The following is a 27,618-nucleotide window of genomic DNA, read 5'->3' as shown; positions in this document are numbered from 1 at the left end:
AACTCGCTGCTACCTTCCACCTCGGCCTCCAGGCCCTCTCTGCACGGGAGCCAGACTGGGAAAATGAACTTACCAGCAGCAAATGGAGGCAGGGGCAGGGGGCGGCAGGGCATGGAGAGAGGAATAAAGAGCGCCAGAGTCCAGGAAACATTGGTGGTCTGTGGCTTGGAAGCGCCACTCCTTCTGCCAGCCTGGGTCCCTGCGCTTGGCTTCCTGCAATAAGAAGCCAGTGTCCCCTTCTTGGCCTGAGGGTCCCTTTGGTTTAGTGGCCACAGTTGTGCCAGCAGGCCCCTCCTGGTCCTATACCATGCACTAAGTACATCTGCAGCTGCAGACTCCAAACCCCTGGTCTCTGGGCACCTCCTCTGTGTCTCAGCTGTCCCTGTCCACAGAGAGCCTCATACAAGAAGTTGCTTCCAAACTGGGAGGTTCCACATCTGGGCAGGTCCAGCTCCAGGCCCAGTGAAGGGCATGAAGAAGGCTGAGGCTCTGGACTCCAGCCAGGCCTTCAGCAGGCCTCTGAGGCCAAGGTCTTCCTAGTCTCAAGAGGGGCCAAGAGACGCAATGTGTCATTTGAACAAGTGAGTCAGCGGGCGGTGAGCGAATGAATGACCGCTCGAGGGGATGTATGCCGGCCACCGGGCCCTGTTTGACTGTCCAGGCTCAGCTTACCTGACCCTGGTTACCAGGGAATGCCACTCTGGGCCCTCCTTTTCATCCCCCTCCCTCACTGTGACCTCACCACCTGCCCCATTATGACCCAGTCTGGCTCCCAGTTAAAACTGGAGGGCAGAGGGCCCAGGCAGTCCTGGGACCAACGGCCATGGGTGAGCGAAACTACTACCGAGCCGAGCCGTTCACTGGCCCCATCCCCAGGAAATGCCAGGAGCAAGGATACTCAATTCTTCTGATCCCGGTCAGCTTCATCTTGCTCAACGTGGGGATCAACATGGTGACTATGGTCAGGGCAGGATCTGTGCAGCGCGGCTGGGGGAGCCCTGGGGTCTTGAAGGGGCTGAGGTGGGAGGGCTGCTGGGGTGTGACCGGACAAGGGTTGGATTTCAGGGCTCACCCTGCTCCCGGCCTCCCCCCTCCCCTTCTTCCCTCAACTCTGGAGGCATCTGAAGAGATTCTTGAGGGCACTTTTCAATCGTATTTTCCACAAAGGTGAGTGGGCGCCGGCGTGGGTTCAGGGGATGTGGGCCTGTCCCCTTTCTTCTATCCCTGCCTTGATTCTCAGCCCCTCAGGAACCCAGGCCCTGACCCATCTCGCCTTTCCCCACAGACAAGCAAGCCAGCTGTGTAGGCACCCATTGCATGTGCATGCGCTGCTCCGTGGATCCCAAGAACCTGTGCTCAAGAGTTTCTTCCCACTTCTGCCATCGCCCAAGCTTCCTGCTCGGGCAGGTAAACCACCTTGCCTACTGCCTGCAGCGGGGCTCGGCGGGGGCGGAGCCGGCGGCCCCCCCGCCGCGGGCGAGTAAAGGAGAAGGCGGGCGGAGCGGGAGGCAAAAAGCCTACAGCACCCGGTATTCCCAGGCGGTCTCCCATCCAAGTACTAACCAGGCCCGACCCTGCTTAGCTTCCGAGATCAGACGAGATCGGGCGCGTTCAGGGTGGTATGGCCGTAGACGGGGGTGGGGGGCCGCGGGCGGCCTCTTGAGGCCCAGTTTCGCTGGCGCTGGCGCCTTAACGCCAGCCTGGCGGCCAGCCCGCCCCGGCAGGGCCCCCTCGCCCGCCCAGGCAGGGGGAACGGAGGTCTCGGGTATCGGGCGGCGGCGGAGGGTTTGGCGACCACCTCCCAGCCCAGGGCGGCCCTGACCCAGCAAACCCTTCGGCGCTTGGCGCCCCGCCCAAGATCCCGCACGTCGCTCACAGGGACGTGGCCCCGGAGGCTTCAGGGCCCGGGGCCCGCGGTCCCTTGGGCATCGGCCCTGCCCGCCCACGCGGCGCTAGGCGCAGCCCGGCCGCAGCCCGGGCCGGCCCTCCTGCCCGACAGCAGCCGGCCCGAAGCCACCGGGAGCCTCCATTGAGTCGCCACGGCCCCTCAGCCCCGGCAAGGCCACCCTTGCCCCCACACCCCCCGCCGAGCTCAGGACCCCGCCCCTGGTGGCCGGCAGGCCCGGGGAAGCGGCCCCTGCCCTCGATCCCGCTCCCGCACCCGGCCGCGGTGACACGCCAGAGGGGCGGGGTGGTGGTGGGGCGGGGCTTTTGTCGGAGGGAGCTGTGGAGGGACACACCGGCACACAGGTGGCGGCGCCGGGGCTGGGCGCCGGTGGGGGCGGCCAGGTGCAGGTCGAGGGGCTCGCGGGCCGAAAGGACGGCCACTGGGCCCGCGGCGGAGTCTGGGTCCGGGCCAGCCACCCCGGGAGCGTCTGGGGTGCGGCTGCCTTCCAGGGCCGCCTTCTGGCCGCCTGGCCGGCCGGGCCGGCGGGGAGCGCCCCCGCCGGCGCGCGCCGTGGTGGGAGGGGCCTGAGGAGGTGGGGCCTGCAGCGCGGCCCGGCGGGGGCGGAGCCGGCGGCCCCAGCCGCGGGCGAGTAGAGGAGAAGGCGGGCGGAGCGGGAGGCAAAAAGCCTACAGCACCCGGTATTCCCAGGCGGTCTCCCATCCAAGTACTAACCAGGCCCGACCCTGCTTAGCTTCCGAGATCAGACGAGATCGGGCGCGTTCAGGGTGGTATGGCCGTAGACGGGGGCGGGGGGCCGCGGGCGGCCTCTTGAGGCCCAGTTTCGCTGGCGCTGGCGCCTTAACGCCAGCCTTGCGGCCGGCCCGCCCCGGCAGGGCCCCCTCGCCCGCCCAGGCAGGGGGAACGGAGGTCTCGGGTATCGGGCGGCGGCGGAGGGTTTGGCGACCACCTCCCAGCCCAGGGCGGCCCTGACCCAGCAAACCCTTCGGCGCTTGGCGCCCCGCCCAAGATCCCGCACGTCGCTCACAGGGACGTGGCCCCGGAGGCTTCAGGGCCCGGGGCCCGCGGTCCCTTGGGCATCGGCCCTGCCCGCCCACGCGGCGCTAGGCGCAGCCCGGCCGCAGCCCGGGCCGGCCCTCCTGCCCGACAGCAGCCGGCCCGAAGCCACCGGGAGCCACCATTGAGTCGCCACGGCCCCTCAGCCCCGGCAAGGCCACCCTTGCCCCCACACCCCCCGCCGAGCTCAGGACCCCGCCCCTGGTGGCCGGCAGGCCCGGGGAAGCGGCCCCTGCCCTCGATCCCGCTCCCGCACCCAACCGCGGTGACACGCCAGAGGGGCGGGGTGGTGGTGGGGCGGGGCTTTTGTCGGAGGGAGCTGTGGAGGGACACACCGGCACACAGGTGGCGGCGCCGGGGCTGGGCGCCGGTGGGGGCGGCCAGGTGCAGGTCGAGGGGCTCGCGGGCCGAAAGGACGGCAACTGGGCCCGCGGCGGAGTCTGGGTCTGGAGGGCTCTGAGCCTCCATCCGCTCTGGTGCCTCGGGTCTACCGGCCCGACGCCTGGTAGCGTGACACCCCACCGGCCCACAGACGTAGCCTCCCCAGCTGTGCTCACAGCGAGTCCAACCGCAGCCTGCATCCCTCCGCGGGACACTTGGATTACTCCCGCGATCCCCACGAGGTGCGGCACCCGGCGGCCGAATGGGCTGAGATCCTGCCCTTGCGGCGGCGCCCTGTGGCCACCTCCGCCTCCCTCACGGTACTGGCCGAGGCCTCGGACCAGCGGGCCCCGGCTCCCAGCTCAGCGCTGCTCCTCCGCCCCTCTCACCTCCTGCCCGACGTCCAGGCTACCGAGCACCCTCCACCCCCGCCCACCTTCATGCCACTCAGCCGGAACCCGGGAGGCAATGCCAACTACCAGGTGTATGACAGTCTGGTGCTGAAGCGGCAACCGCAGGAGGGCCAAGCGTGGGCCAACTCGCTGCTACCTTCCACCTCGGCCTCCAGGCCCTCTCTGCACGGGAGCCAGACTGGGAAAATGAACTTACCAGCAGCAAATGGGGGCAGGGGCAGGGGGCGGCAGGGCATGGAGAGAGGAATAAAGAGCGCCAGAGTCCAGGAAACATTGGTGGTCTGTGGCTTGGAAGCGCCACTCCTTCTGCCAGCCTGGGTCCCTGCGCTTGGCTTCCTGCAATAAGAAGCCAGTGTCCCCTTCTTGGCCTGAGGGTCCCTTTGGTTTAGTGGCCACAGCTCTGCCAGCAGGCCCCTCCTGGTCCTATACCATGCACTAAGTACATCTGCAGCTGCAGACTCCAAACCCCTGGTCTCTGGGCACCTCCTCTGTGTCTCAGCTGTCCCTGTCCACAGAGAGCCTCATACAAGAAGTTGCTTCCAAACTGGGAGGTTCCACATCTGGGCAGGTCCAGCTCCAGGCCCAGTGAAGGGCATGAAGAAGGCTGAGGCTCTGGACTCCAGCCAGGCCTTCAGCAGGCCTCTGAGGCCAAGGTCTTCCTAGTCTCAAGAGGGGCCAAGAGACGCAATGTGTCATTTGAACAAGTGAGTCAGCGGGCGGTGAGCGAATGAATGACCGCTCGAGGGGATGTATGCCGGCCACCGGGCCCTGTTTGACTGTCCAGGCTCAGCTTACCTGACCCTGGTTACCAGGGAATGCCACTCTGGGCCCTCCTTTTCATCCCCCTCCCTCACTGTGACCTCACCACCTGCCCCATTATGACCCAGTCTGGCTCCCAGTTAAAACTGGAGGGCAGAGGGCCCAGGCAGTCCTGGGACCAACGGCCATGGGTGAGCGAAACTACTACCGAGCCGAGCCGTTCACTGGCCCCATCCCCAGGAAATGCCAGGAGCAAGGATACTCAATTCTTCTGATCCCGGTCAGCTTCATCTTGCTCAACGTGGGGATCAACATGGTGACTATGGTCAGGGCAGGATCTGTGCAGCGCGGTTGGGGGAGCCCTGGGGTCTTGAAGGGGCTGAGGTGGGAGGGCTGCTGGGGTGTGACCGGACAAGGGTTGGATTTCAGGGCTCACCCTGCTCCCGGCCTCCCCCCTCCCCTTCTTCCCTCAACTCTGGAGGCATCTGAAGAGATTCTTGAGGGCACTTTTCAATCGTATTTTCCACAAAGGTGAGTGGGCGCCGGCGTGGGTTCAGGGGATGTGGGCCTGTCCCCTTTCTTCTATCCCTGCCTTGATTCTCAGCCCCTCAGGAACCCAGGCCCTGACCCATCTCGCCTTTCCCCACAGACAAGCAAGCCAGCTGTGTAGGCACCCATCGCATGTGCATGCGCTGCTCCGTGGATCCCAAGAACCTGTGCTCAAGAGTTTCTTCCCACTTCTGCCATCGCCCAAGCTTCCTGCTCGGGCAGGTAAACCACCTTGCCTACTGCCTGCAGCGGGGCTCGGCGGGGGCGGAGCCGGCGGCCCCCCCGCCGCGGGCGAGTAAAGGAGAAGGCGGGCGGAGCGGGAGGCAAAAAGCCTACAGCACCCGGTATTCCCAGGCGGTCTCCCATCCAAGTACTAACCAGGCCCGACCCTGCTTAGCTTCCGAGATCAGACGAGATCGGGCGCGTTCAGGGTGGTATGGCCGTAGACGGGGGCGGGGGGCCGCGGGCGGCCTCTTGAGGCCCAGTTTCGCTGGCGTTGGCGCCTTAACGCCAGCCTGGCGGCCAGCCCGCCCCGGCAGGGCCCCCTCGCCCGCCCAGGCAGGGGAAACGGAGGTCTCGGGTATCGGGCGGCGGCGGAGGGTTTGGCGACCACCTCCCAGCCCAGGGCGGCCCTGACCCAGCAAACCCTTCGGCGCTTGGCGCCCCGCCCAAGATCCCGCACGTCGCTCACAGGGACGTGGCCCCGGAGGCTTCAGGGCCCGGGGCCCACGGTCCCTTGGGCATCGGCCCTGCCCGCCCACGCGGCGCTAGGCGCAGCCCGGCCGCAGCCCGGGCCGGCCCTCCTGCCCGACAGCAGCCGGCCCGAAGCCACCGGGAGCCACCATTGAGTCGCCACGGCCCCTCAGCCCCGGCAAGGCCACCCTTGCCCCCACACCCCCGCCGAGCTCAGGACCCCGCCCCTGGTGGCCGGCAGGCCCGGGGAAGCGGCCCCTGCCCTCGATCCCGCTCCCGAACCCAACCGCGGTGACACGCCAGAGGGGCGGGGTGGTGGTGGGGCGGGGCTTTTGTCGGAGGGAGCTGTGGAGGGACACACCGGCACACAGGTGGCGGCGCCGGGGCTGGGCGCCGGTGGGGGCGGCCAGGTGCAGGTCGAGGGGCTCGCGGGCCGAAAGGACGGCCACTGGGCCCGCGGCGGAGTCTGGGTCCGGGCCAGCCACCCCGGGAGCGTCTGGGGTGCGGCTGCCTTCCAGGGCCGCCTTCTGGCCGCCTGGCCGGCCGGGCCGGCGGGGAGCGCCCCCGCCGGCGCGCGCCGTGGTGGGAGGGGCCTGAGGAGGTGGGGCCTGCAGCGGGGCCCGGCGGGGGCGGAGCCGGCGGCCCCCGCCGCGGGCGAGTAAAGGAGAAGGCGGGCGGAGCGGGAGGCAAAAAGCCTACAGCACCCGGTATTCCCAGGCGGTCTCCCATCCAAGTACTAACCAGGCCCGACCCTGCTTAGCTTCCGAGATCAGACGAGATCGGGCGCGTTCAGGGTGGTATGGCCGTAGACGGGGGCGGGGGGCCGCGGGCGGCCTCTTGAGGCCCAGTTTCGCTGGCGCTGGCGCCTTAACGCCAGCCTTGCGGCCGGCCCGCCCCGGCAGGGCCCCCTCGCCCGCCCAGGCAGGGGGAACGGAGGTCTCGGGTATCGGGCGGCGGCGGAGGGTTTGGCGACCACCTCCCAGCCCAGGGCGGCCCTGACCCAGCAAACCCTTCGGCGCTTGGCGCCCCGCCCAAGATCCCGCACGTCGCTCACAGGGACGTGGCCCCGGAGGCTTCAGGGCCCGGGGCCCGCGGTCCCTTGGGCATCGGCCCTGCCCGCCCACGCGGCGCTAGGCGCAGCCCGGCCGCAGCCCGGGCCGGCCCTCCTGCCCGACAGCAGCCGGCCCGAAGCCACCGGGAGCCACCATTGAGTCGCCACGGCCCCTCAGCCCCGGCAAGGCCACCCTTGCCCCCACACCCCCCGCCGAGCTCAGGACCCCGCCCCTGGTGGCCGGCAGGCCCGGGGAAGCGGCCCCTGCCCTCGATCCCGCTCCCGCACCCAACCGCGGTGACACGCCAGAGGGGCGGGGTGGTGGTGGGGCGGGGCTTTTGTCGGAGGGAGCTGTGGAGGGACACACCGGCACACAGGTGGCGGCGCCGGGGCTGGGCGCCGGTGGGGGCGGCCAGGTGCAGGTCGAGGGGCTCGCGGGCCGAAAGGACGGCAACTGGGCCCGCGGCGGAGTCTGGGTCTGGAGGGCTCTGAGCCTCCATCCGCTCTGGTGCCTCGGGTCTACCGGCCCGACGCCTGGTAGCGTGACACCCCACCGGCCCACAGACGTAGCCTCCCCAGCTGTGCTCACAGCGAGTCCAACCGCAGCCTGCATCCCTCCGCGGGACACTTGGATTACTCCCGCGATCCCCACGGGGTGCGGCACCCGGCGGCCGAATGGGCTGAGATCCTGCCCTTGCGGCGCCCTGTGGCCACCTCCGCCTCCCTCACGGTACTGGCCGAGGCCTCGGACCAGCGGGCCCCGGCTCCCAGCTCAGCGCTGCTCCTCCGCCCCTCTGACCTCCTGCCCGACGTCCAGGCTACCGAGCACCCTCCACCCCCGCCCACCTTCATGCCACTCAGCCGGAACCCGGGAGGCAATGCCAACTACCAGGTGTATGACAGTCTGGTGCTGAAGCGGCAACCGCAGGAGGGCCAAGCGTGGGCCAACTCGCTGCTACCTTCCACCTCGGCCTCCAGGCCCTCTCTGCACGGGAGCCAGACTGGGAAAATGAACTTACCAGCAGCAAATGGGGGCAGGGGCAGGGGGCGGCAGGGCATGGAGAGAGGAATAAAGAGCGCCAGAGTCCAGGAAACATTGGTGGTCTGTGGCTTGGAAGCGCCACTCCTTCTGCCAGCCTGGGTCCCTGCGCTTGGCTTCCTGCAATAAGAAGCCAGTGTCCCCTTCTTGGCCTGAGGGTCCCTTTGGTTTAGTGGCCACAGTTGTGCCAGCAGGCCCCTCCTGGTCCTATACCATGCACTAAGTACATCTGCAGCTGCAGACTCCAAACCCCTGGTCTCTGGGCACCTCCTCTGTGTCTCAGCTGTCCCTGTCCACAGAGAGCCTCATACAAGAAGTTGCTTCCAAACTGGGAGGTTCCACATCTGGGCAGGTCCAGCTCCAGGCCCAGTGAAGGGCATGAAGAAGGCTGAGGCTCTGGACTCCAGCCAGGCCTTCAGCAGGCCTCTGAGGCCAAGGTCTTCCTAGTCTCAAGAGGGGCCAAGAGACGCAATGTGTCATTTGAACAAGTGAGTCAGCGGGCGGTGAGCGAATGAATGACCGCTCGAGGGGATGTATGCCGGCCACCGGGCCCTGTTTGACTGTCCAGGCTCAGCTTACCTGACCCTGGTTACCAGGGAATGCCACTCTGGGCCCTCCTTTTCATCCCCCTCCCTCACTGTGACCTCACCACCTGCCCCATTATGACCCAGTCTGGCTCCCAGTTAAAACTGGAGGGCAGAGGGCCCAGGCAGTCCTGGGACCAACGGCCATGGGTGAGCGAAACTACTACCGAGCCGAGCCGTTCACTGGCCCCATCCCCAGGAAATGCCAGGAGCAAGGATACTCAATTCTTCTGATCCCGGTCAGCTTCATCTTGCTCAACGTGGGGATCAACATGGTGACTATGGTCAGGGCAGGATCTGTGCAGCGCGGTTGGGGGAGCCCTGGGGTCTTGAAGGGGCTGAGGTGGGAGGGCTGCTGGGGTGTGACCGGACAAGGGTTGGATTTCAGGGCTCACCCTGCTCCCGGCCTCCCCCCTCCCCTTCTTCCCTCAACTCTGGAGGCATCTGAAGAGATTCTTGAGGGCACTTTTCAATCGTATTTTCCACAAAGGTGAGTGGGCGCCGGCGTGGGTTCAGGGGATGTGGGCCTGTCCCCTTTCTTCTATCCCTGCCTTGATTCTCAGCCCCTCAGGAACCCAGGCCCTGACCCATCTCGCCTTTCCCCACAGACAAGCAAGCCAGCTGTGTAGGCACCCATCGCATGTGCATGCGCTGCTCCGTGGATCCCAAGAACCTGTGCTCAAGAGTTTCTTCCCACTTCTGCCATCGCCCAAGCTTCCTGCTCGGGCAGGTAAACCACCTTGCCTACTGCCTGCAGCGGGGCTCGGCGGGGGCGGAGCCGGCGGCCCCCCCGCCGCGGGCGAGTAAAGGAGAAGGCGGGCGGAGCGGGAGGCAAAAAGCCTACAGCACCCGGTATTCCCAGGCGGTCTCCCATCCAAGTACTAACCAGGCCCGACCCTGCTTAGCTTCCGAGATCAGACGAGATCGGGCGCGTTCAGGGTGGTATGGCCGTAGACGGGGGCGGGGGGCCGCGGGCGGCCTCTTGAGGCCCAGTTTCGCTGGCGTTGGCGCCTTAACGCCAGCCTGGCGGCCAGCCCGCCCCGGCAGGGCCCCCTCGCCCGCCCAGGCAGGGGAAACGGAGGTCTCGGGTATCGGGCGGCGGCGGAGGGTTTGGCGACCACCTCCCAGCCCAGGGCGGCCCTGACCCAGCAAACCCTTCGGCGCTTGGCGCCCCGCCCAAGATCCCGCACGTCGCTCACAGGGACGTGGCCCCGGAGGCTTCAGGGCCCGGGGCCCACGGTCCCTTGGGCATCGGCCCTGCCCGCCCACGCGGCGCTAGGCGCAGCCCGGCCGCAGCCCGGGCCGGCCCTCCTGCCCGACAGCAGCCGGCCCGAAGCCACCGGGAGCCACCATTGAGTCGCCACGGCCCCTCAGCCCCGGCAAGGCCACCCTTGCCCCCACACCCCCGCCGAGCTCAGGACCCCGCCCCTGGTGGCCGGCAGGCCCGGGGAAGCGGCCCCTGCCCTCGATCCCGCTCCCGAACCCAACCGCGGTGACACGCCAGAGGGGCGGGGTGGTGGTGGGGCGGGGCTTTTGTCGGAGGGAGCTGTGGAGGGACACACCGGCACACAGGTGGCGGCGCCGGGGCTGGGCGCCGGTGGGGGCGGCCAGGTGCAGGTCGAGGGGCTCGCGGGCCGAAAGGACGGCCACTGGGCCCGCGGCGGAGTCTGGGTCCGGGCCAGCCACCCCGGGAGCGTCTGGGGTGCGGCTGCCTTCCAGGGCCGCCTTCTGGCCGCCTGGCCGGCCGGGCCGGCGGGGAGCGCCCCCGCCGGCGCGCGCCGTGGTGGGAGGGGCCTGAGGAGGTGGGGCCTGCAGCGGGGCCCGGCGGGGGCGGAGCCGGCGGCCCCCGCCGCGGGCGAGTAAAGGAGAAGGCGGGCGGAGCGGGAGGCAAAAAGCCTACAGCACCCGGTATTCCCAGGCGGTCTCCCATCCAAGTACTAACCAGGCCCGACCCTGCTTAGCTTCCGAGATCAGACGAGATCGGGCGCGTTCAGGGTGGTATGGCCGTAGACGGGGGCGGGGGGCCGCGGGCGGCCTCTTGAGGCCCAGTTTCGCTGGCGCTGGCGCCTTAACGCCAGCCTGGCGGCCAGCCCGCCCCGGCAGGGCCCCCTCGCCCGCCCAGGCAGGGGAAACGGAGGTCTCGGGTATCGGGCGGCGGCGGAGGGTTTGGCGACCACCTCCCAGCCCAGGGCGGCCCTGACCCAGCAAACCCTTCGGCGCTTGGCGCCCCGCCCAAGATCCCGCACGTCGCTCACAGGGACGTGGCCCCGGAGGCTTCAGGGCCCGGGGCCCACGGTCCCTTGGGCATCGGCCCTGCCCGCCCACGCGGCGCTAGGCGCAGCCCGGCCGCAGCCCGGGCCGGCCCTCCTGCCCGACAGCAGCCGGCCCGAAGCCACCGGGAGCCACCATTGAGTCGCCACGGCCCCTCAGCCCCGGCAAGGCCACCCTTGCCCCCACACCCCCCGCCGAGCTCAGGACCCCGCCCCTGGTGGCCGGCAGGCCCGGGGAAGCGGCCCCTGCCCTCGATCCCGCTCCCGCACCCGGCCGCGGTGACACGCCAGAGGGGCGTGGTGGTGGTGGGGCTCTTGTCGGAGGGAGCTGTGGAGGGACACACCGGTGGCGGCGCCGGGGCTGGGCGCCGGTGGGGGAGGACAGGTTCAGGTCGAGGGGCTCGCGGGCCGAAAAGAGGGCAACTGGGCCCGCGTCGGAGTCTGGGTCCGGGCCAGCCACCCCGGGAGCGGTAGCCACAAGGCCCTAGAGCTGCATTGTGAATTACAGTAGCCACTAGCCAAATGCCTATTAGAATGTAAATTATTAAAAATTAAGGAAAATTAATTGTTTTTAAAATTAAGTTAAAATGTTAAAAATTTCTCTTCCTCAGGGAACATAATTTCTCTGGCATCCAATTCTGTTCCGTGGTGGTCCAGTTGTTGGGACTTGGCGCTTTCACTGCTGTGGCTGGGGTTCAAACCCTGGTCGGGGAACTCAGACCCCGGAAGCTTCATGGCTTGGCCAAAAAAAAAAAAAATTCTTTTCCTCAGTGCCACGACTTTCTAAGTGTCAGTAGGCACATGGAGCTAGCGGCTACTGCATTGGACGGCACAGATTTAGAACATTTGCATTGTCATGGAAAATGCTATTGGAGAGCAGTGCTTTAGAGTTTAGAGCAATTTTCCTTTCCCTGTCACCCACCCACAGCATCTTAAAGCTCCCCCAGAGACCAGAGAACTTAGCTCTTTTTAGGGTGGCTCAGAAGCCACCCTCTGGGGAGGAGGTAAGATGTGGGGATGGACAGCCAATGCCTGATTTCCCCAGACTGTGAGAAAGAGCCCAGGCTTCAGTTTTCCTCATCTGGTCTCTTGGGTCACGACCAGATGTATGGAAACTTGCCTCCCCCGTTCTGGGCTGTGTTTGGGGCTCTTGGTTACTGAAGGAGAAGACCTCTCTTTGTCAGTGACTAGGAATCCTTGTGTTTTAGGCTCCCCAAATTGAGCCCTGGATTCTGAGGGTCCCCTCCTTCATAGGCCTCTAAATTTTTCGAGGTGTCTCCACTTAATTTTCTTGCCCATGGACTTAGGCCTAGTTCACTGTGGAGACAGACCCCTGGGAAAAAGGAATGTTAGAAATCCTGGTCCAGTATGCATTGGTCTAATCTGTGAGCGTGTCTCTGGTGTCCTATCTTTCTGTCCTATTATTCTGGCTCCTAGTTTCATCCTGGACTTAAGCTGTGTCCATGATAGCACTGGTCGCTGAAAGCCATTTCCTTCCCCTGATAATTTTTCATTGCCCTGCGCTAGCCCAGCTGGAGTTTCCTCTGGACTTGATTTTCAGTCCTGATAACTCTTCTGTATACACACATAAGCTGCGAGATTCCAAAGCGTTTTCCCTGCCACCACTTGTGTGTCTGAGGTGGGCAACACTAATATGTCCCTTCCCTGAGTCAGATGTCCATCCCTGGGTCACTACATGCACACTACCGGTGTGTTTTTGTCTAATGTTACCACCACCGATTCCAAGGAGATACGTCCCAGCTGGAGAGCCCATTTCCAACACCTCTCTGGCTCAGCTCTGACCTTGGACAAGTCATGTGCAACCTTTCTAGGCTTGCAGTCTCATCTCTAAAATGAAGTTATAATTGCATGCAAGAACCCTTCTAGATTTAAATGACCAGGGCTCCTCTACCCCCAAGTGAGATGTAGAGTCCCATATTTCTCCACATGCCCTAGTGTATGTCCCTCATTATTGTTTGCTATTCAGATCCATCCTATTAGGCCTCTGTTCTAACCCCAAGGAGTGTTTGTGTGGTTCACCTGGTCTTGTAAAGACACAGAATAGTTTATCATAAAGACACAGAATAGTTTACCATAAAGACACAGAATAGCTTATCTCCACAGAAACTACAACTTCCATCAGGCACTACTGCAACGGAACAGGAAAGGATGTGGGGGCGTGGCCCTAACGCCCTGGTAGCTTTGAAGACAAACTACAACTCCCAGGACAGCCGTGAGATCTCTGCAGAGAGAAAGGAGTGACTGAACTCTGACTGGAGGCCGGGCTGGTCCGGAACCATCCCGACAGTCTCCAGAAAGGAGCGTGGTTATAATTTAGGGGCGTGGCCTTGCAGGCAGCAGGAAGAAGTTACCTGTTGAATCTTCCTATCCATTCTCTTCCCAGCCTTTGTAGCTAACCCTAAGAGGGAAGCCGCAAACCACTAGCCTCTTCTGAAAAAGAGGTAAGGGGACGTAGTCAAGGGGCAGCGAAGGAGGCTATTGCATTCCTTAGGAGGGGCCAAACAGCTACTTTCTACCTGCTGAGACAGGTGAACCGTTCCATGGGGGCGGGGACCAGCATATGAGAAAAGGGCAAGGACGGAGGAGGTATTTATTTGTTCTCTTTCAAGACTAAATTTAGGGCCCTTCGTCTGCAGACCCATTGGTGGACTCTGTCTTGGGAACCCTCTTGGCCTCTGGAAGAGAAAAGAACGGGGGCCAGTTTTCCGCAGCAAAAGGAACGGCCCGTCTGGGCTTCCTCCCGTCTGTGTATTTCCTAGCCCCCAAACGATAGAGCCATATGGCTTCCGCGGTCTGGAGGAGTGCTCCCTGGTGGGGCCCACTGCCCCCAGCCCCAGCCCGGCCGCTCACGGACATGGACTTCTGCTCTGGGGCGCAGCTGCAAGAACTAACCCAGCTGATCCAGGAGCTGGGTGTGCAGGCGAGCTGGAGTGAAATTCCCAAGCCAGGACCAGATCTCCTCCAGGGCAAGGACTTTGTTTTCTCTTTGCTAGGTAAGTAACCCTGCCAGCCTTTGGGAACTTGCAGCTCTCAGCTACGCCTCACCCCGCCCCGGCTCTGGATCACGACTTTACGATCCCTTCTGTTTCCTTAGGTCTCGTTCACCGCCGGGACCCTCGCTTTCCTCCTCAGGCAGAGCTCCTGCTGCTTCGTTGCGGGATTCGCGAGGGCTCCCTGGATCTGGGACCTGCGCCTCTAGGGCCCTACGCTCGGGGACCTCACTACGACGCGGGCTTCACACTCCTGGTGCCCGTGCTTTCGCTAGATGGCACTGGGCAGGAGCTGCAACCGGACGTGGGATCCTGTTACACATGGCTCTTCCTTCCAGATCAGGTACGCGGAACCTCGGTCCGGGAGGCATGGCAGGATTGCCTAGGACCCTCAGTCCCAGGAGGACGTGATTCGATCCACCCAGCCCAAAACAAAGAAACTCCCAAGGATCCGCAAATCTCCGTGGACCAGCCACACGTCACTGAGCCTGAGGCACACGAGTCTTTGGAAAACTCACCTAGTAATGTTTCAGTGCCAGAGTTGCCTCAACAAGACGTAACCGATGTTGACTTTCCCTCACCACTGAAAAAAACGAATGGTGACGTCACCAAAGCAACCGACGTTAGCCCAGTGCCACAGCCGTTGGAGGCTCCGGAGGCATGGCCCACATTGTGCCCCGCCCAGGTGGCTGCCTGGTTCTTTGCTTCGCTGGCTGCGGTCGCTGAGTCCCTGTTTCCGGTTCCGGGTGCCCCGCGCTTGGTCCAGGCAGCCCGCCACGCGGGGGTCACCCCTATCCTCCTGGCTACGCCCGGGACCCCGCGCCGCCTCCTGCTTTTCGACTTGATCCCCGTGGTGTCCGTGGCCGGCTGGCCCCAGGAGCCTGGGAGCCACTCGTGGGCCGGCCCGCTGGCCTCGGAGTCGTCTTCCTTCTACCTGGTGCCCGGCGGCGGCGGCACAGAGCGGCCGGACGCCTCCGGCTCGCAGCTCTGCTTCGCCCGCCAAGAGCTGGCGCTCAAGACGCGCATACCCGTTTCCCTGCTGCAAGCGCACGCGGCGGCTCAGGCGCTGCTGCGCCCTCTGGTGGCCGGGACTACGGTCGCGGCGCCCTACCTCCTGCGGACGTTGCTCTACTGGGCGTGTGAGCGGCTGCCTGCGCTCTATTTGGCGCGACCCGAGAATGCGGGCGCCTGCTGCCTCGGGCTGCTGGATGAACTGGGCCGGGTGCTCGAGGCCGGGACGCTGCCCCACTATTTTCTGAGTGGCCAAAAGCTCCGTGCGGGGGACGGGGCCGCTTCGCTGCTCGGGGCGTTGGCCCTGCTTCGCAGGGACCCTGCCCGCGCCCTGCGGGCCGCTGTGGAAGAGGCCAAGGCTGCACGCAAGGGGGGAGGCTTAGCCGGCGTGGGAGGCGGGGCCCATTAAAGACGCTGTTCCTACTAACCTGGAATGTGCTTCTGCTGGCCAGCGGGATGTGGAGGGGACTGCTCTCCCCTCACCTGGGAGACAGGCTGAGCCCTTTGGGCCTGAAGAGCCCGTTCTAGAAGGCCTCCTCGCCGGTTCCTCCGCTTCCTCCCACCCTCCTCCCGCCCCATCCCTGGCACAGGTCGTTCCATTCTGGCCAAATCTGTGGCCAGCACCCCGCCCACTCCGGTGCAGCCCCTGGCATCCACCTCCCGCTAGTTCTTATGGTCTTTTCTCTTAGGAGTCAATAGGGATGGGCGTAATATATTTGCTGAAAAAACGTGTAAAGGAGAAAGGTATGGAGACCAGGGACTGACCAATTTGTCTCACACAAAAGCAGAGACATTAAGGAGGCCGGATTTCACCCCAGGCTAGACCTCACCACCACCGCTATCTCTTCAGTTATTCCCCCCACCTTCCTCATCCAGTTCTGTCCTCCATCCCGGGCAGTAGGGTCCCTTTCTCCATTCTTGGGGCATCCGCCATTCCATCTATCTAAGCCCAACCTCTCCCCCCATCCAGAGTTCCATTCAGTGGAGTCGCCTCCTTGTCCCTCCTCCTCTGAACCCCGAGACATGCGAGACATGCGGCCTTGCCTCGGCTCCGCCTGTCTCTAAGACTGTCGCCACTCCCTGCCTCCAAGGAACCCCGGGGTTCCGCCCGCCTAGCTTTACCTCTTGCTCTTTGCCGGCGTCTCCGCCCCCTGCCCCACCCCCGGGCCGGCTTTCGGAGGAGGGTGACCTGCTGTCGCCGCCGCCGCCTCAGCTTCCCACAGCCGCTACCGCTGCCGCCGCTCCGCTTGGTCCAGCCGCCAGGCCCAGCGCTCAATTCGCCAGACCAGGGCGCTCTGCGGAGACACCCTCACTTCTTCCTGGGGTCCGGGACGCCTAGACGGGCGTGGGGTGGAAGCTCCGCTTGCGGGGTACAGGGAGGGAGGAGCCTGGAACCGGTGCCAGCGCCAGCCGTCCCCGGATCGACAAGACAGGACAGGTTGAGAGGTGTCGGGGAAGGAAGGGGGGGCGCTATAGGCAGTCCCGGGGAGGACAAGGAAGCCCTGTCGCAGAAAGCTCTGATGCGCTCTGACTTATAGCGGGTCTGTTCACATTTGGGTACCCGTGACAACGTGGGTGCACTCCTCTCTCGGGGTCTGGTTGGATTGGAGGGCGTGGGATCTAAACAGCACCAGCTGTCTCCGAGGAAATTAGGGGCTGCCAGAAAAAAACAAAAGAGCCAAAAACTTATGCTCCTTATTCCGAGGTGACACAGGACCCTCCAGACAACCACCTGGTGTAACCACTAGGAAGGGCGGATTTGGAGGTTACTTCAAAAGGAGTGGATGGTAACAAGGTGAGGAAAGGGGCTCAGCAGCTGGAACGCTGTGCCACTAGAAACGGCGGTGACTTGGTAAAAAGCGGTATCGTCCAGAGACAGGGTCTGGGAACCTCTTCTTGCTGATTGGCGACAGTCTGGATATTCCAAGGCATACATTGTTTTGGGATTTCAGTGAAAAAAAGTGGGGGATCCTTCACTTAGTGGGTGGCAAAGGAAAAGACACCAAGGTTGGGTTCTCCCTAGACACTGGCAGCACCCCAGCAGGGGTGGGGTGAGCTAATATCCCCAAAGCTAAGGACCCACACCCTTAAAATTACAAGAGTGGCTTTGGCAGGAGTGCAGGGCCCGGAAATAGGGTGGAAAGGTGCCTGGGGATATTGGAACCACATCCTGGAAAATTTGAGGGTCTTGGCTTTGGGATAGTGTTAGTGGGGGACAGGGACACTGGAGATCAGAGAAGGGGGAGTTTTCTGTGGGGGGCAAAGGTCGAGGGTGGGGTCAACTGAGAGGTACATAGGCTGCTGGGTCTGGCGAAGCTAGCACGAGGCCCAAGGGTGGGAGCTGGTGCCTGGGGTGGGGGTCGTCTAGGGCTTATCCTCAGATCCCGTGGGTGAGGCGGCGAGTCGGACTGGAGAGTCAAGAGCATGTCCTGGTGAGCTAGCGGGCTTCTCCGGGTGGCCCAGCGCGCTCCGGGAGCCTGCCGGTTTGGGGGTGTCTCCTCCCGGGGCGCCATGGCGGCACTGGCCAGCAGCCTGATCCGGCAGAAGCGGGAGGTCCACGAGCCCGGGGACAGCTGGCCCATGTCGGCGCAGCGGCGCGTGTGTCCCCGCAGCACCAAGTCCCTTTGCCAGAAGCAGCTCCTCATCCTGCTGTCCAAGGTGCGACTGTGCACCCCCCCCCACACACAAACAGTGAGCTCCCCTTAGTGAAGGCCCACATTGACCTGTCCTATCTTCTTCTGTGGGCAGGGGTCCTGAAAAACAGGGGCAGATGTCACCAGGTCCACCGTCGTGGCAGGTCAGGCAGTTTTTGTGTGGGTCCCTGATGGGCCCAACTTCTGCCCGGCTGCCTGGCAGAAGGCTGGGGTTGTTCTAGGGTCCATGAAGGTGGATCCACATAGAAGGTACCAGAAGAATCTGAGGCTGAAATTACATATTACCTAATGATAGCAGGCTGCCCCCGACCCCCAACCCTTCCTGACTCTGGGTCTCAGTCTTCTCCATAAGATGAGCAAAAATGCTTGCATTTTTATGCCACATACTTATCACAGCTTGTAATCAGTCACAAGCTTAGTGTCTGTCTTCCCCTCTAGAATGGAAGTTCCACGAGGACAGGCTACGTCCGTCTTGCTCACCGTTGTGAGCAGTGGCTGTGGTACCAGAAATATTCATCATATTGTGAAAGGGAGGGAGAGGGAAGAGAGGGAGGGAGGAAGGGGAAACTGAGTGGGCAGAGGGAAATTGGATTCCTATTATCTAAGGGCTCTGGGTTACGGGAGCAGGGCTAGAGAGAAGAACCGGAACACTGTGCCCAGTCTGCAGAGGAAGCTGGGAGAGTGGACTGAAATCGCTGACCCACATCACCGGAGCAGTGGGTCCTCAACTCAGAAAAGCAAACTTGTGTCTGTCCTCTGGACTTACTCTTTACAAGCCCCGTGCCCCTTCCTTGTGGGGAGGTGGGCAGAGGTAGGAGACCTCCCTGCTTTCGTCCTCCTCCTCCTGGACCCCCACCCCCACCCCAGGCCAGTCTCAGGAGGTGGTTTCTTTCCCCCTTTCTCCCACACAGAGGCTGGCTCGCCTCTCAGTGGGATGGTGAATAAGCCCTTGGGTGACGCTAGTTGCCATCAGGCATTAGGGGCCTAATGAGAATCATCTTCCTTGACGACTCCAGCACCTTCCATCTCCAGGGCCGCCAAAAGCCCGGCCAGCCCTCCCCACACTGCACCTCCGAGCTCCAGACAGACGTGGGCTATGGGGAGGGACGAGAGCCGCTCTCCGCAAGCCCCCGTGCCAAGCTGAGGCGGCAAGAGCCAGCAGCCGGGGAGGAGGGAGGCTTCCGGGAAGGCTCCAAGCCCATTTTCCAAAAAGAAAATGTCACTTTTCTAGATGAAAAGGAAACTCAGTGTCGAGAGTTCTAGCACTGAGACAGGTAGATGAGGGACAGAGACGAAGCGCCCCAGCTGGCCTTGCTCTGACCTACCTCTTCCCACACTCTGGTTGAGTGAAGAGATATGGGGGGCGGGGGGGGGTGACCCTGAAGATCCACACACACACCCCCGGCATACGAGCTATGTCCATAGGATTGAAGACCCTCTTCCTCCAGAGTAGAGTGGGATTGAGAGCCGGTCCTTGGGGGTTGGGGCGTGATACCCAATGATGCTATAAAATCATTTCTATTGATCCAATGCCTGGCTGACAGTGGACGGTTGACTCGTCTGGTCTGATCTGGGTTGCGCTCGAATGGAACGGGCCTGACGGTGGGAAAGAACGCCACCCCCCACCCCTGCCCCTCGGCAGGTGCCTGGGTGAGTGTGCAAGAGGACGGTTCCCCACCCCCACCCCCATGTCCCTTTAAAGGCTGGCAAAACAACTTGTAGGAAGGCATGTCCCTTCCTCTTCGTGTCCCTCCACCCCCAGCAGCGGACAGATTTTCCAGGAGCTGCGTGCGTCCCGGACCCATCCCCAAACGGAGCTGAGCCGGCGAGCTCCGGCGCGGCCCGAGAGGGGCTGGGCGCGACAGCTCGGCTGATTCCCACCCAGGGCTCCGAAGAGCCCCACGCACACTCTGGGGTGGGGATAGGGTACCCTCTATGCGCGCCTCTGTCCGAGAGGCTGTAAAACACCTCTGGCCACCAGCGAGGAGAGAGCATCCTTTGAAAAGGGACAACAGTGGCTGCGGTGGCGTCTTCCGGGGTCGGGGAGGGAATGTGGCCGCCGCAGCCGGCCGGCCCCACTGGGGCCCCAGCGCTAGCCTGCTCTGGGGAGGAAAAATAAAACATGAAACAGGGGTTAGCGGAATCGTGAGGTCGGCCCTTGCCCAAGTCTCATTAAGGAGACGCGCGCGCTCCCAGGCTGGGGATGCGTAATGGACACGTGGACAGGGGAGGGGAAGCTGGGGCGCGAGGCAGGAGTTGGGGGGCGTCTCCGTGGCGCGCGAATCGTGGGCCGCGCGCTCCGGGGCCACGTGACCACGGGGAATCGGGGAGGGGCGGGGAAGGGAGCGAGCCCGCCAGGCTCCGCGCCCGCTACTGCCGGGGTGGGCGCTGAATCCCGGACGGACGAGGAAGGAGGGCGGGCGAGCGAGTGTGTGTGTGTTTCTCTCCGCCGTCATTTACGGCGGAGCAGCCGGCGTGATAGTCGAGGAGGCAGCGGCGGTGGCGGCTCCGTTCAACTGTGGCTCCCCACACCTCCTCTTCCTTTTTGCTCCTTGATTCTTCTTCTCCCCTCACACTCGTCCATGGGGAGCCGGCTGCACTGCTGGCACCTCCTCTCCACTCGGCCCCGTAGGCACCAGCTTCCGCCTCCCCGACCGCGGGCTGCGCGGGCGCGCGGTGCCCCGGCCCCTGGCGTGGCGCCGGGGACTTGCCGCCTGCAGCCCAGGCAGGCGCGGTGCTCCGCTCACCCAAACTGACTCCGAGAGAGCGCGAGCCAGAGAGGGAGCAGATGCCCGGCTGCACCGAGACATCGGGCATCCGGGGGCAGGGCGGGGGCGGCGGGGAAGAAGAGACATCGGAGACTCTGAACCCCGGAAAAGTTCAAGGTTTGTGCAGATTCCCCCGGGGAAGGCGGAGCAGCGTGGCCCTCTGCTGAGACAGAGCGACACAGCATGTGGAACCTTAGTTCCCCGACCAGGCTTCGAACCCGCAGCCCCTGCTGTGAAAGCACAGAGTCTTAACCACTGGACTACCAGGGAAGTCCCTCAGAATACAGAATTCTTATCTACTGCTTATGTGTGGTTATTCAAGCAGGGCTGTCGCTATTAAACATATTCCTGGGACTTCCCTGCTGGCGCAGTGAAAAACAATCCGCCTGCCAACGCAGGGGACACAGGTTCAATCCCTGGTCCAGGAAGATCCCACATGCTGAGGAGCAACTACTGTGCTCTAGAGCCTGCAAGCCACAACTACTGAGTCTGCATGCCGCAACTACTGAAGCCCGTGCGCCTAGAGCCCACGCTCCACAACAAAGAGAAGCCACCGCAAGGAGAAACCTGTGCATTACAACGAAGAGTAGCCCCCGCTCACCACAACTAGAGAAAGCCCACGTGCAGCAACGAAGACCCAACGCAGCCAAAATAAATAAATAAAAATTAAAAAACAAACATATCCTAAAAGAGAGTCCCAGAAGCCAGTAGTTGAGTTCTGGTTATAGAAAGACAAAAGATACTGTCTAGCAGAATCTTGATTATCCAGACAAAAAGGATAAAGAGGGTTCTTACTAAGGCCAACCTAGTGAAAAAGGAACATCTAGTATATAGGATACCCTATTTCTCAGATGAGATTAAAAGAAACATTTATAGTCCTGATGTGACATGAAAAATATATCAAATTTGAAGCAGCAATCAGAAAAAAACAATTTTTTCTTTGGTGGTAAAATATTTTCATCTTTCATAACCAAGATCTTTCATAACCATTACCTACATACTGCTAATGGAATATTTCAGATTCTGTCCTGTCTACAGGGGTTATTTTCAGCATTGGATCTATCTGTGACCTGGGAATCTCTTATAGTTCTCCTAAGATCCACCACCTCAAGGACTCAACGTCTATTCAAGCAGCATGTGGTTCCATAAAAGCAATCAGAGTGCACTGTCCTCAACTGTGGATCCCGGAAGACCAAAGGAGGCTTTAATATTGAGGTTGTTTGGCTTGCACAACAGTCAAGAAAAGTCAGTAAATGCCAAGCTGGTTTGCTTCCTTTGATGGAAGCTGCTGAAAAGGTCTTCCCGTTTGGAAGCATTTACCAGTTTTTCTGGTACAATAGCTACAGCTGTGGGCTTTCTGAGTGTGAACAGACATATGGAAGACATGAAATATTAGGGACAGACACCATCTGCAACTGATTGTCTCACAGGAATATTGTCTCACTGCAATATAGGAGTAGCAAGGGACACACTTTTCTCAGGGTCATACACTGGCAAAAAAACCCAAAAAACAAAAAACAAAAAACTTTTGGGGACTTCCCTGATGGTCCAGTGGTTAAGAATCCGCCTTCCAATGCAGGGGATGCGGGTTTGATCCGTGGTCAGGGAACTAAGATCCCACATGCTGTGGGGCAACTAAGCCCGCACTCTAGCGCCCGGGTGCCGCAACTAAGACCCGATGCAGCCAAAGAAAACAAACAAGAAAACCCTTTTGGCTGACAAAGATCTTAAAGATATGAATAAATGGGATTGTAAGACTGTGTCCTTTGCAGCTAGCATCCTCAGCACTTCCTGCCCTAATCATTCAAAGGTTAAATGAACACAGTTGATGAATACTTGTTTTAGAAGTATTTAGAAGTATTTAGTATTTAGATGAATGCCTTGTTTTAGAAGAGACATTTAAAGAAAAAACCAAGACATTATGGCTTTTCCCTAATTAATATCCATCCTCTTATTAAACTACACTTATGTGGGGTATAAAGGGGATACAAAGATAGATAATAAAAACCATATACACTAAAGGACCAATTCTTTATCCATAGGTTAACCTCTAACCATAAAGTAGTATAGAAGGAAAGAAGAATTTTTATGAAGGGGCCATCAGGCTTTCAGGTAAAGATAGTAGACTGAAAATCACATTTAAATTTTCTTTCTCTTGGAAGAAATTCTGCCATAATAAAGGGAAAAAATTTAAAGGTATAAATTCATAAAGATGGGGAAGAGAAAATAAAACAGCAACAAAATCTCAGTAACTGTGAAACAAATGGTGTTAGCAAAAATACCACAGAATTCTCAAAGGCTTAGGACTGGTAGCGCCTCTGGAACTGTATGGAGGGGAAATGGGGGGAGGGGATGTTAAAAGAAAGAGGATCAAGAAACTGTTACAGCCCTAGATCCCCCCACCATTCTAAGCTACCTCAGCCCCTCAATAAAACTGAAAGATTGATTCTTTCAGAGAAAATTAGATGGCACTTTGGGACTTCCCTGGTGGTGCAGTGGTTAAGAATCCGCCTGCCAACGCAGGGGACACAGGTTTGAGCCCTGGTCTGGGAAGATCCCACATGCCACGGAGCAACTAAGCCCGTGCGCCACAACTACTGAGCCCACGTGCCACAACTACTGAAGCCTGTGCGCCTAGAGCCTGTGCTCCACAAGAGAAGCCACCGCAATGAGAAGCTAGTGCACCCCAACAAAGAGTAGCCCCCGCTCGCCACAACTAGAGAAAGCCTGTGCGCAGCAACAAAGACCCAATGCAGCCAAAAATAAATAAATATATAAAAAATAAAATAAATAAAATAGTAAGATAGATGGCACTTTGAAGGGGATGCCAGGCATGGCTGAGGGGTGGTGAAGGAAGTGAATTTATGCATATACTGAATGCTGAGACTCTCCAGCCCTCTTTCCCAATTTAGCTCCCAGGAGGCTGCTAGAAACTCTTTATATTCTAAACAGGAGAGGCAAGGATAATTTTTTGAAAAATTAAGCCAGCCCCTAAAGAAAGACATGAAAGTACTGACATAGAGGATTCCAGCTACCCTCGGTGATGGGTAACTGGAGCTCCTAACCTGGCCCTCATGGTTTAGAGGACCATACTCTGATCTTCCTCTGGCCTCCTCCGAACCCCTGTATAGAAGAATCCACACGGCCAAAGAGACATGCCCAGGTAGAACACATAGAATTTCCTGGCTAAAAAGCCCTAACACTGTTTCCAGGGCCTTCTTGAAATACTTCTACTGGTCACTTTTCCTGAGGGTCAGTAAGCATATCCTTAGGCCCAAGGGATGGCCAAAGGGTGGAAGTTGAATAAAGGAAGAGTAGGCTGTGAAACAGGGTTCTTCAGTTGCACTCCTGAGTGAACAGATGGGGAATTTTAACAAAGAACCAAATGGAAGTCCTAGAACTGAAAAGTACAGTATCTGTTGCTGTTTGTATTTTTTTTTTTTTTTTTTGGCCGTGCCGTGCGGCCTGTGGGATCTTAGTTCCCAGACCAGGGCCTGAACCTGTGCCCCCTGCAGTGGAAGTGCAGAGTCTTAACCACTGGACTGCCAGGGAAGTCCCGAAAAGTACAATATCTGAAATGAAAGTTATACTGAATGGATGTAACAGAACACTGTAGCCTATAAAAGGAGAGTCTGTATACTTGAAGACAGATCAACAGGAATCACCCCATCTGAAGAACAGAAAGGAAGAAAACAATAACAACTAAAAACCACCCTTAGTGATCTCAGGGACAATATCGAGTGCTTACACGTATGTGTAAGTGGAGGTCTGAAAGGAGGGAATAGAGATGCTGAGGCAGAAAAAAATTTAAAGAAATAATGGAAAAAAAATTTCCCAAATTTGGCAGAAACTATCAATTTACAGATCCAAGCTCAGTGAACCCGAAGCCAGATAAATACAATGAAAACACCTAGGTCCATAACAGTCAAGCTGCTGAAAACCAAACATAAAAGAAAAAGAGAGGGTGGCCATAGATCAGCACTGTCCAACAGAACTTTCTGTAATGATGGAAATGTTCTACTTCTGCACTGCCCAATCTAGTAACCACCAGCCATGCGAACATTTGAAATGTGGCTGATGCAACTGAGGAAATGAATTTTTTATTTTATTTTAATTAATTTCAATTTATATAGCCATAAGTGGCTAGTGGCTATCATACTGAACAGTGTAGCTAAGAAACCTTATGAGATATCAACCCATCATAATATGTGCACTTTACTGATTCAAACAAACAGTAATAATAAAAACAAACAAAAAAGTTTAAGATATGGAGATAATTGAAAACTTGAGAACTGACTGGGTATTTGATGTTAACAAATTCTTGTTAATTTTTTAATGTGCACAGTTATTGTGGTTATGTTTTTAATAAGACACCATCTGTTTTAAACATATATATTGAAATATTTACATATGAAATAAATGTCTAAGATTCACGTCAAAACAATATGCTGTGGACAGGGGTATAGATGAAACAATATTAACTATGGGTTGATAATTATTGAAGCCAAATGATGGGCACACAGGGACTCATTACACTACTTTGCTTACTTTTGTAGAGTTAAAAATTTTTCATAAAATGTTTTTAGAAAGTAGAGCAAAAGGAGAAAGAGATGGAAAATAGGACCAAAAAAAGGGAGATCGGTCCAGGAGGGTCAACATTCAAATAGCAAGACTTCCAATAAGAGAGACAGAGAAAATGGAGGGAAATGTATAAAAAAGAAAAACTCCCAGAACTGAAGGATACAAGTTTCTACATTGAAAGAGCCCAAAAAGTACCTAGTAAAATGGGTGAAAGAGACACACACACCAAGGCACATCACTGTGAAACTTCAGAACATGGAGGATAAAGAAAGGATTGTACAAGCTTTCACTGAGAAAGAACACGGCACAGAAAAGGATCAACAATCAGAATGGCTTCAGACTAGGAAGCAAATTATTTTCCTAACCGAGAATGATATACAGAAACCATCAGACAAGTGTGAAGATAAAAAAGACATTTTAAAACATGTGAAGTCTCAAAAACTTTATTCTCTACATACTTATTCTTAGGAAGCTACTAGAGGATGTTTTTCATCAAAATGAAGGAGTAAACCAAGGAAAGAAAAATACAATAGGAGACCCAACATACCAGACAGGCGAAGGGAATGAATCCTCAGGGCTATTATGAAGGGAGATCCCAGGATGACAGTTCCAGGTGTTGAAGGAAGTCAGTTCAGACTGACACAGTCAAAAGACTCCAAAAGGAGACTATAAGAAAGTGAAACCGATTAAGACTATCTTGAAGGGTCTGATCTCACTGCAATTTGGGAATGAATTACAGTTACACAAAAAATTAAACAAACAGGAGCGGCCAAGCAGTGCCAGGCCAGGTGGGTACGTCTGTCGGTCCTGCCGTGCCCACACCAGAGACCAGCCCTGGAGGCGGCCCGGGCCCGTCCTGTGGCTGGCACCATGAAGCAGGAGTTGGCAGCCCAGAACACCCCACCCCCAGGACGACGGCGGCCCCCAAGCGCTGTGGATTTCCGGGTACGGCTCCCTGGTGTGGAGGCCTGACTTCGCCTACAGCGACAGCCGTGTGGGCTTCGTGAACCGCTACAGCGGCCGCCTCTGACAGGGAGACATCTTCCATCAGGGCAGCGACAAGATGCCTGGTCGTGTGGTGACCCTCCCTGAAGATCGTGAGGGCTGCACTTGGGGTGTGGCGTACCAGGTGCAAGGTGAGCAGGTCAATGAGGCCCTGAAGTACCTGAACGTGTGGGAGGCAGTGCTTGGAAGCTATGATACCAAGGAGGTCACCTTCTGCCCTCAAGATGCCCCTGACCAACCACTCAAGGCACTGGCCTACGTGGCCACCCCGCAGAACCCTGGTTACCTGGGCCCTGCGCCTGAGGGGGCCATCGCTATGCAGATCCTGGCCTGCTGAGGCTTCTCTGGCCACAGTCTTGAGTACTTGCTGCGCCTGGCAGACTTCAGGCAGCTCTGTGGGCCCCAGGCACAGGACGAGCACCTGGCAGCCATCGTGGATGCTGTAGGCACCATGCTGCCCTGCTTCTGCCCCACTGAGCAGGCTTTGGCACTGGTCTGAGGGGCTGAGCCGCTACGTGGACACAGGGGCCAGGTCCCTACTCCAGTGCACACAGACAGACTTGATATAGCTGGAGCCCACTGAGAACACTTGGTGGGCCGACTGGGGCCTCTCTCAAGCCCCTGCCTGTCTGCCAGCCCCCAGATCTCCTACCTGACACTGACTTACTACTTGAAACTCTATTTATTGCACCATGTTGGTGTGGTGGGCAGGGTGGGGGGCCTGCCCTAGATATAGGGACCCTGCTGAGCAGTGCCCCACCCCAGGCACCTGTTGCCTGATCAGAATCCCCCCAGTGCTGCTGCTATCCCCATACTACCCAGGCCTCCACCTCCCCAGGGAGCCTCCAAGAGCCTTGACCCTCTGCCCCTGACTCCAGATCAACCATTCCCTAGCCCCAGAAATAACACCCGTCAAAGGTCCCAGCCTGCTGGTGAGGGAGTAGGAGGGAGTGAGGAGAGGGGGCCCTACAAGAACTGAGGCCCCTGCCAGCCGTGCTCTTCCCCCAGGTCCCCAGGGCAGAGCTGGATCTGGAGGCCAGACACAGCTGCTGAGGCTGGGCCTAGGCCTCTTACCCATTTGGCTTTGTTTCCCTGTCCTTCTGTCTGTCTGTCTGTCTGGGCTACTCCTGTCTGTTTGTTGGTCTATTCCTCGGAAGCTCATCACTATAGGTCCTGGCACCTTCCCAGTCTGTCCCATACTATAATCCATAAGCTGATCTCATTAAAAAAAAAAAATTAAACAAAAAGACAGGTATTAATGTGTAAATATCTAATTACTTATAAAAATTTTATGGAGAAAAAAATAATCACACTATATAGCTCAGCTATGAGGAGTATATATAATCATAACAACATAAACAATGAACACTGATTAAAGCAAATTCTAAGACAGCTCTATCAGGAAAACAGGAGGATTGGAAATATGTATGTAGACGACGGCCATAAGTGGTGACAGAAGGCTGGGGACTGGGTTTTTCTTAGCTAACTACAGAACTAGTTGACTCTAAGTTGTATTTTTATAATCCCGATAAAATTAAAATTTGAAAGAACGGTGCTATCCATGTTCTCACAAGAGTTTACAGCCTGGTGAAAAAGGAGGCCAAGCAGCTGTGAGAACATTACAGCATCTATACAAAGATTGGGATGAACACGTGTTATATCATCGTTCTACTGTCTTTTTGCAGACACTGACTTGAAGAAGCAGTCAGTTGCCAGGTATCAAGTTTGAAGGAGTATATTGGGAAAATGTTTCTAAGCAACTGACACAGATGAAATGAAAAACAAGGATATCAAAGTCAGAGAAAACTCAGAGAAAATTCATTTAGACATTTGTTAAGGTTTTTGTTTTATTTAAATAGAGGGGATCAATTCTCTTTTCTTTTTAAG

General features: G+C 58.8%; 1 protein-coding gene, 6 non-coding genes and 1 pseudogene across 9 annotated transcripts; 2 read left to right on the top strand and 6 right to left on the bottom strand.

Annotated features, from left to right (window-relative positions):
• Window positions 1–1,514: 1,514 nt before the first annotated feature.
• Window positions 1,515–1,633, bottom strand: LOC137213847 (5S ribosomal RNA). Its single transcript, XR_010938467.1, has one exon. It is a non-coding gene; the product is annotated as a 5S ribosomal RNA (ribosomal RNA).
• A 938-nt stretch (window positions 1,634–2,571) lies between these two features.
• LOC137213836 (5S ribosomal RNA) lies at window positions 2,572–2,690 on the bottom strand. Its single transcript, XR_010938456.1, has one exon. It is a non-coding gene; the product is annotated as a 5S ribosomal RNA (ribosomal RNA).
• A 2,703-nt stretch (window positions 2,691–5,393) lies between these two features.
• On the bottom strand, window positions 5,394–5,512 carry LOC137213825 (5S ribosomal RNA). Its single transcript, XR_010938445.1, has one exon. It is a non-coding gene; the product is annotated as a 5S ribosomal RNA (ribosomal RNA).
• Window positions 5,513–6,449: 937 nt separating this feature from the next.
• On the bottom strand, window positions 6,450–6,568 carry LOC137213812 (5S ribosomal RNA). The gene has a single exon (XR_010938433.1). It is a non-coding gene; the product is annotated as a 5S ribosomal RNA (ribosomal RNA).
• Window positions 6,569–9,268: 2,700 nt separating this feature from the next.
• Window positions 9,269–9,387, bottom strand: LOC137213800 (5S ribosomal RNA). The gene has a single exon (XR_010938422.1). It is a non-coding gene; the product is annotated as a 5S ribosomal RNA (ribosomal RNA).
• A 937-nt stretch (window positions 9,388–10,324) lies between these two features.
• Window positions 10,325–10,443, bottom strand: LOC137213789 (5S ribosomal RNA). The gene has a single exon (XR_010938410.1). It is a non-coding gene; the product is annotated as a 5S ribosomal RNA (ribosomal RNA).
• Window positions 10,444–13,036: 2,593 nt separating this feature from the next.
• Window positions 13,037–18,907, top strand: LOC137211630 (transmembrane protein 102-like). 3 transcript variants are annotated; one of them, XM_067714189.1, is made up of 3 exons: window positions 13,037–13,163; window positions 13,359–13,715; window positions 13,817–18,907. In XM_067714189.1, exons 2-3 carry the CDS (start codon window positions 13,502–13,504, stop codon window positions 15,130–15,132), a joined length of 1,530 nt encoding a protein of 509 aa, XP_067570290.1. In that variant the 5' UTR covers window positions 13,037–13,163; window positions 13,359–13,501; the 3' UTR covers window positions 15,133–18,907. The 3 variants fall into 3 exon arrangements, 2 of the variants coding, with proteins under 2 accessions (XP_067570290.1, XP_067570291.1); XM_067714190.1 differs by having other exon boundaries at window positions 13,045–13,163; window positions 13,332–13,715; XR_010937166.1 differs by lacking the exon at window positions 13,037–13,163 and having other exon boundaries at window positions 13,345–13,715; window positions 13,817–16,161; window positions 16,438–18,907.
• Window positions 17,235–26,664, top strand: LOC137212583 (glutathione-specific gamma-glutamylcyclotransferase 1-like; annotated as a pseudogene).
• The last annotated feature ends 954 nt before the right edge of the window (window positions 26,665–27,618 follow it).

The sequence above is a fragment of the Pseudorca crassidens genome, chromosome 19 (genome assembly GCF_039906515.1).
Source record: "Pseudorca crassidens isolate mPseCra1 chromosome 19, mPseCra1.hap1, whole genome shotgun sequence".
Lineage (NCBI taxonomy): Eukaryota > Metazoa > Chordata > Mammalia > Artiodactyla > Delphinidae > Pseudorca > Pseudorca crassidens.
This window is presented reverse-complemented; position numbering and strand designations above follow the sequence as displayed.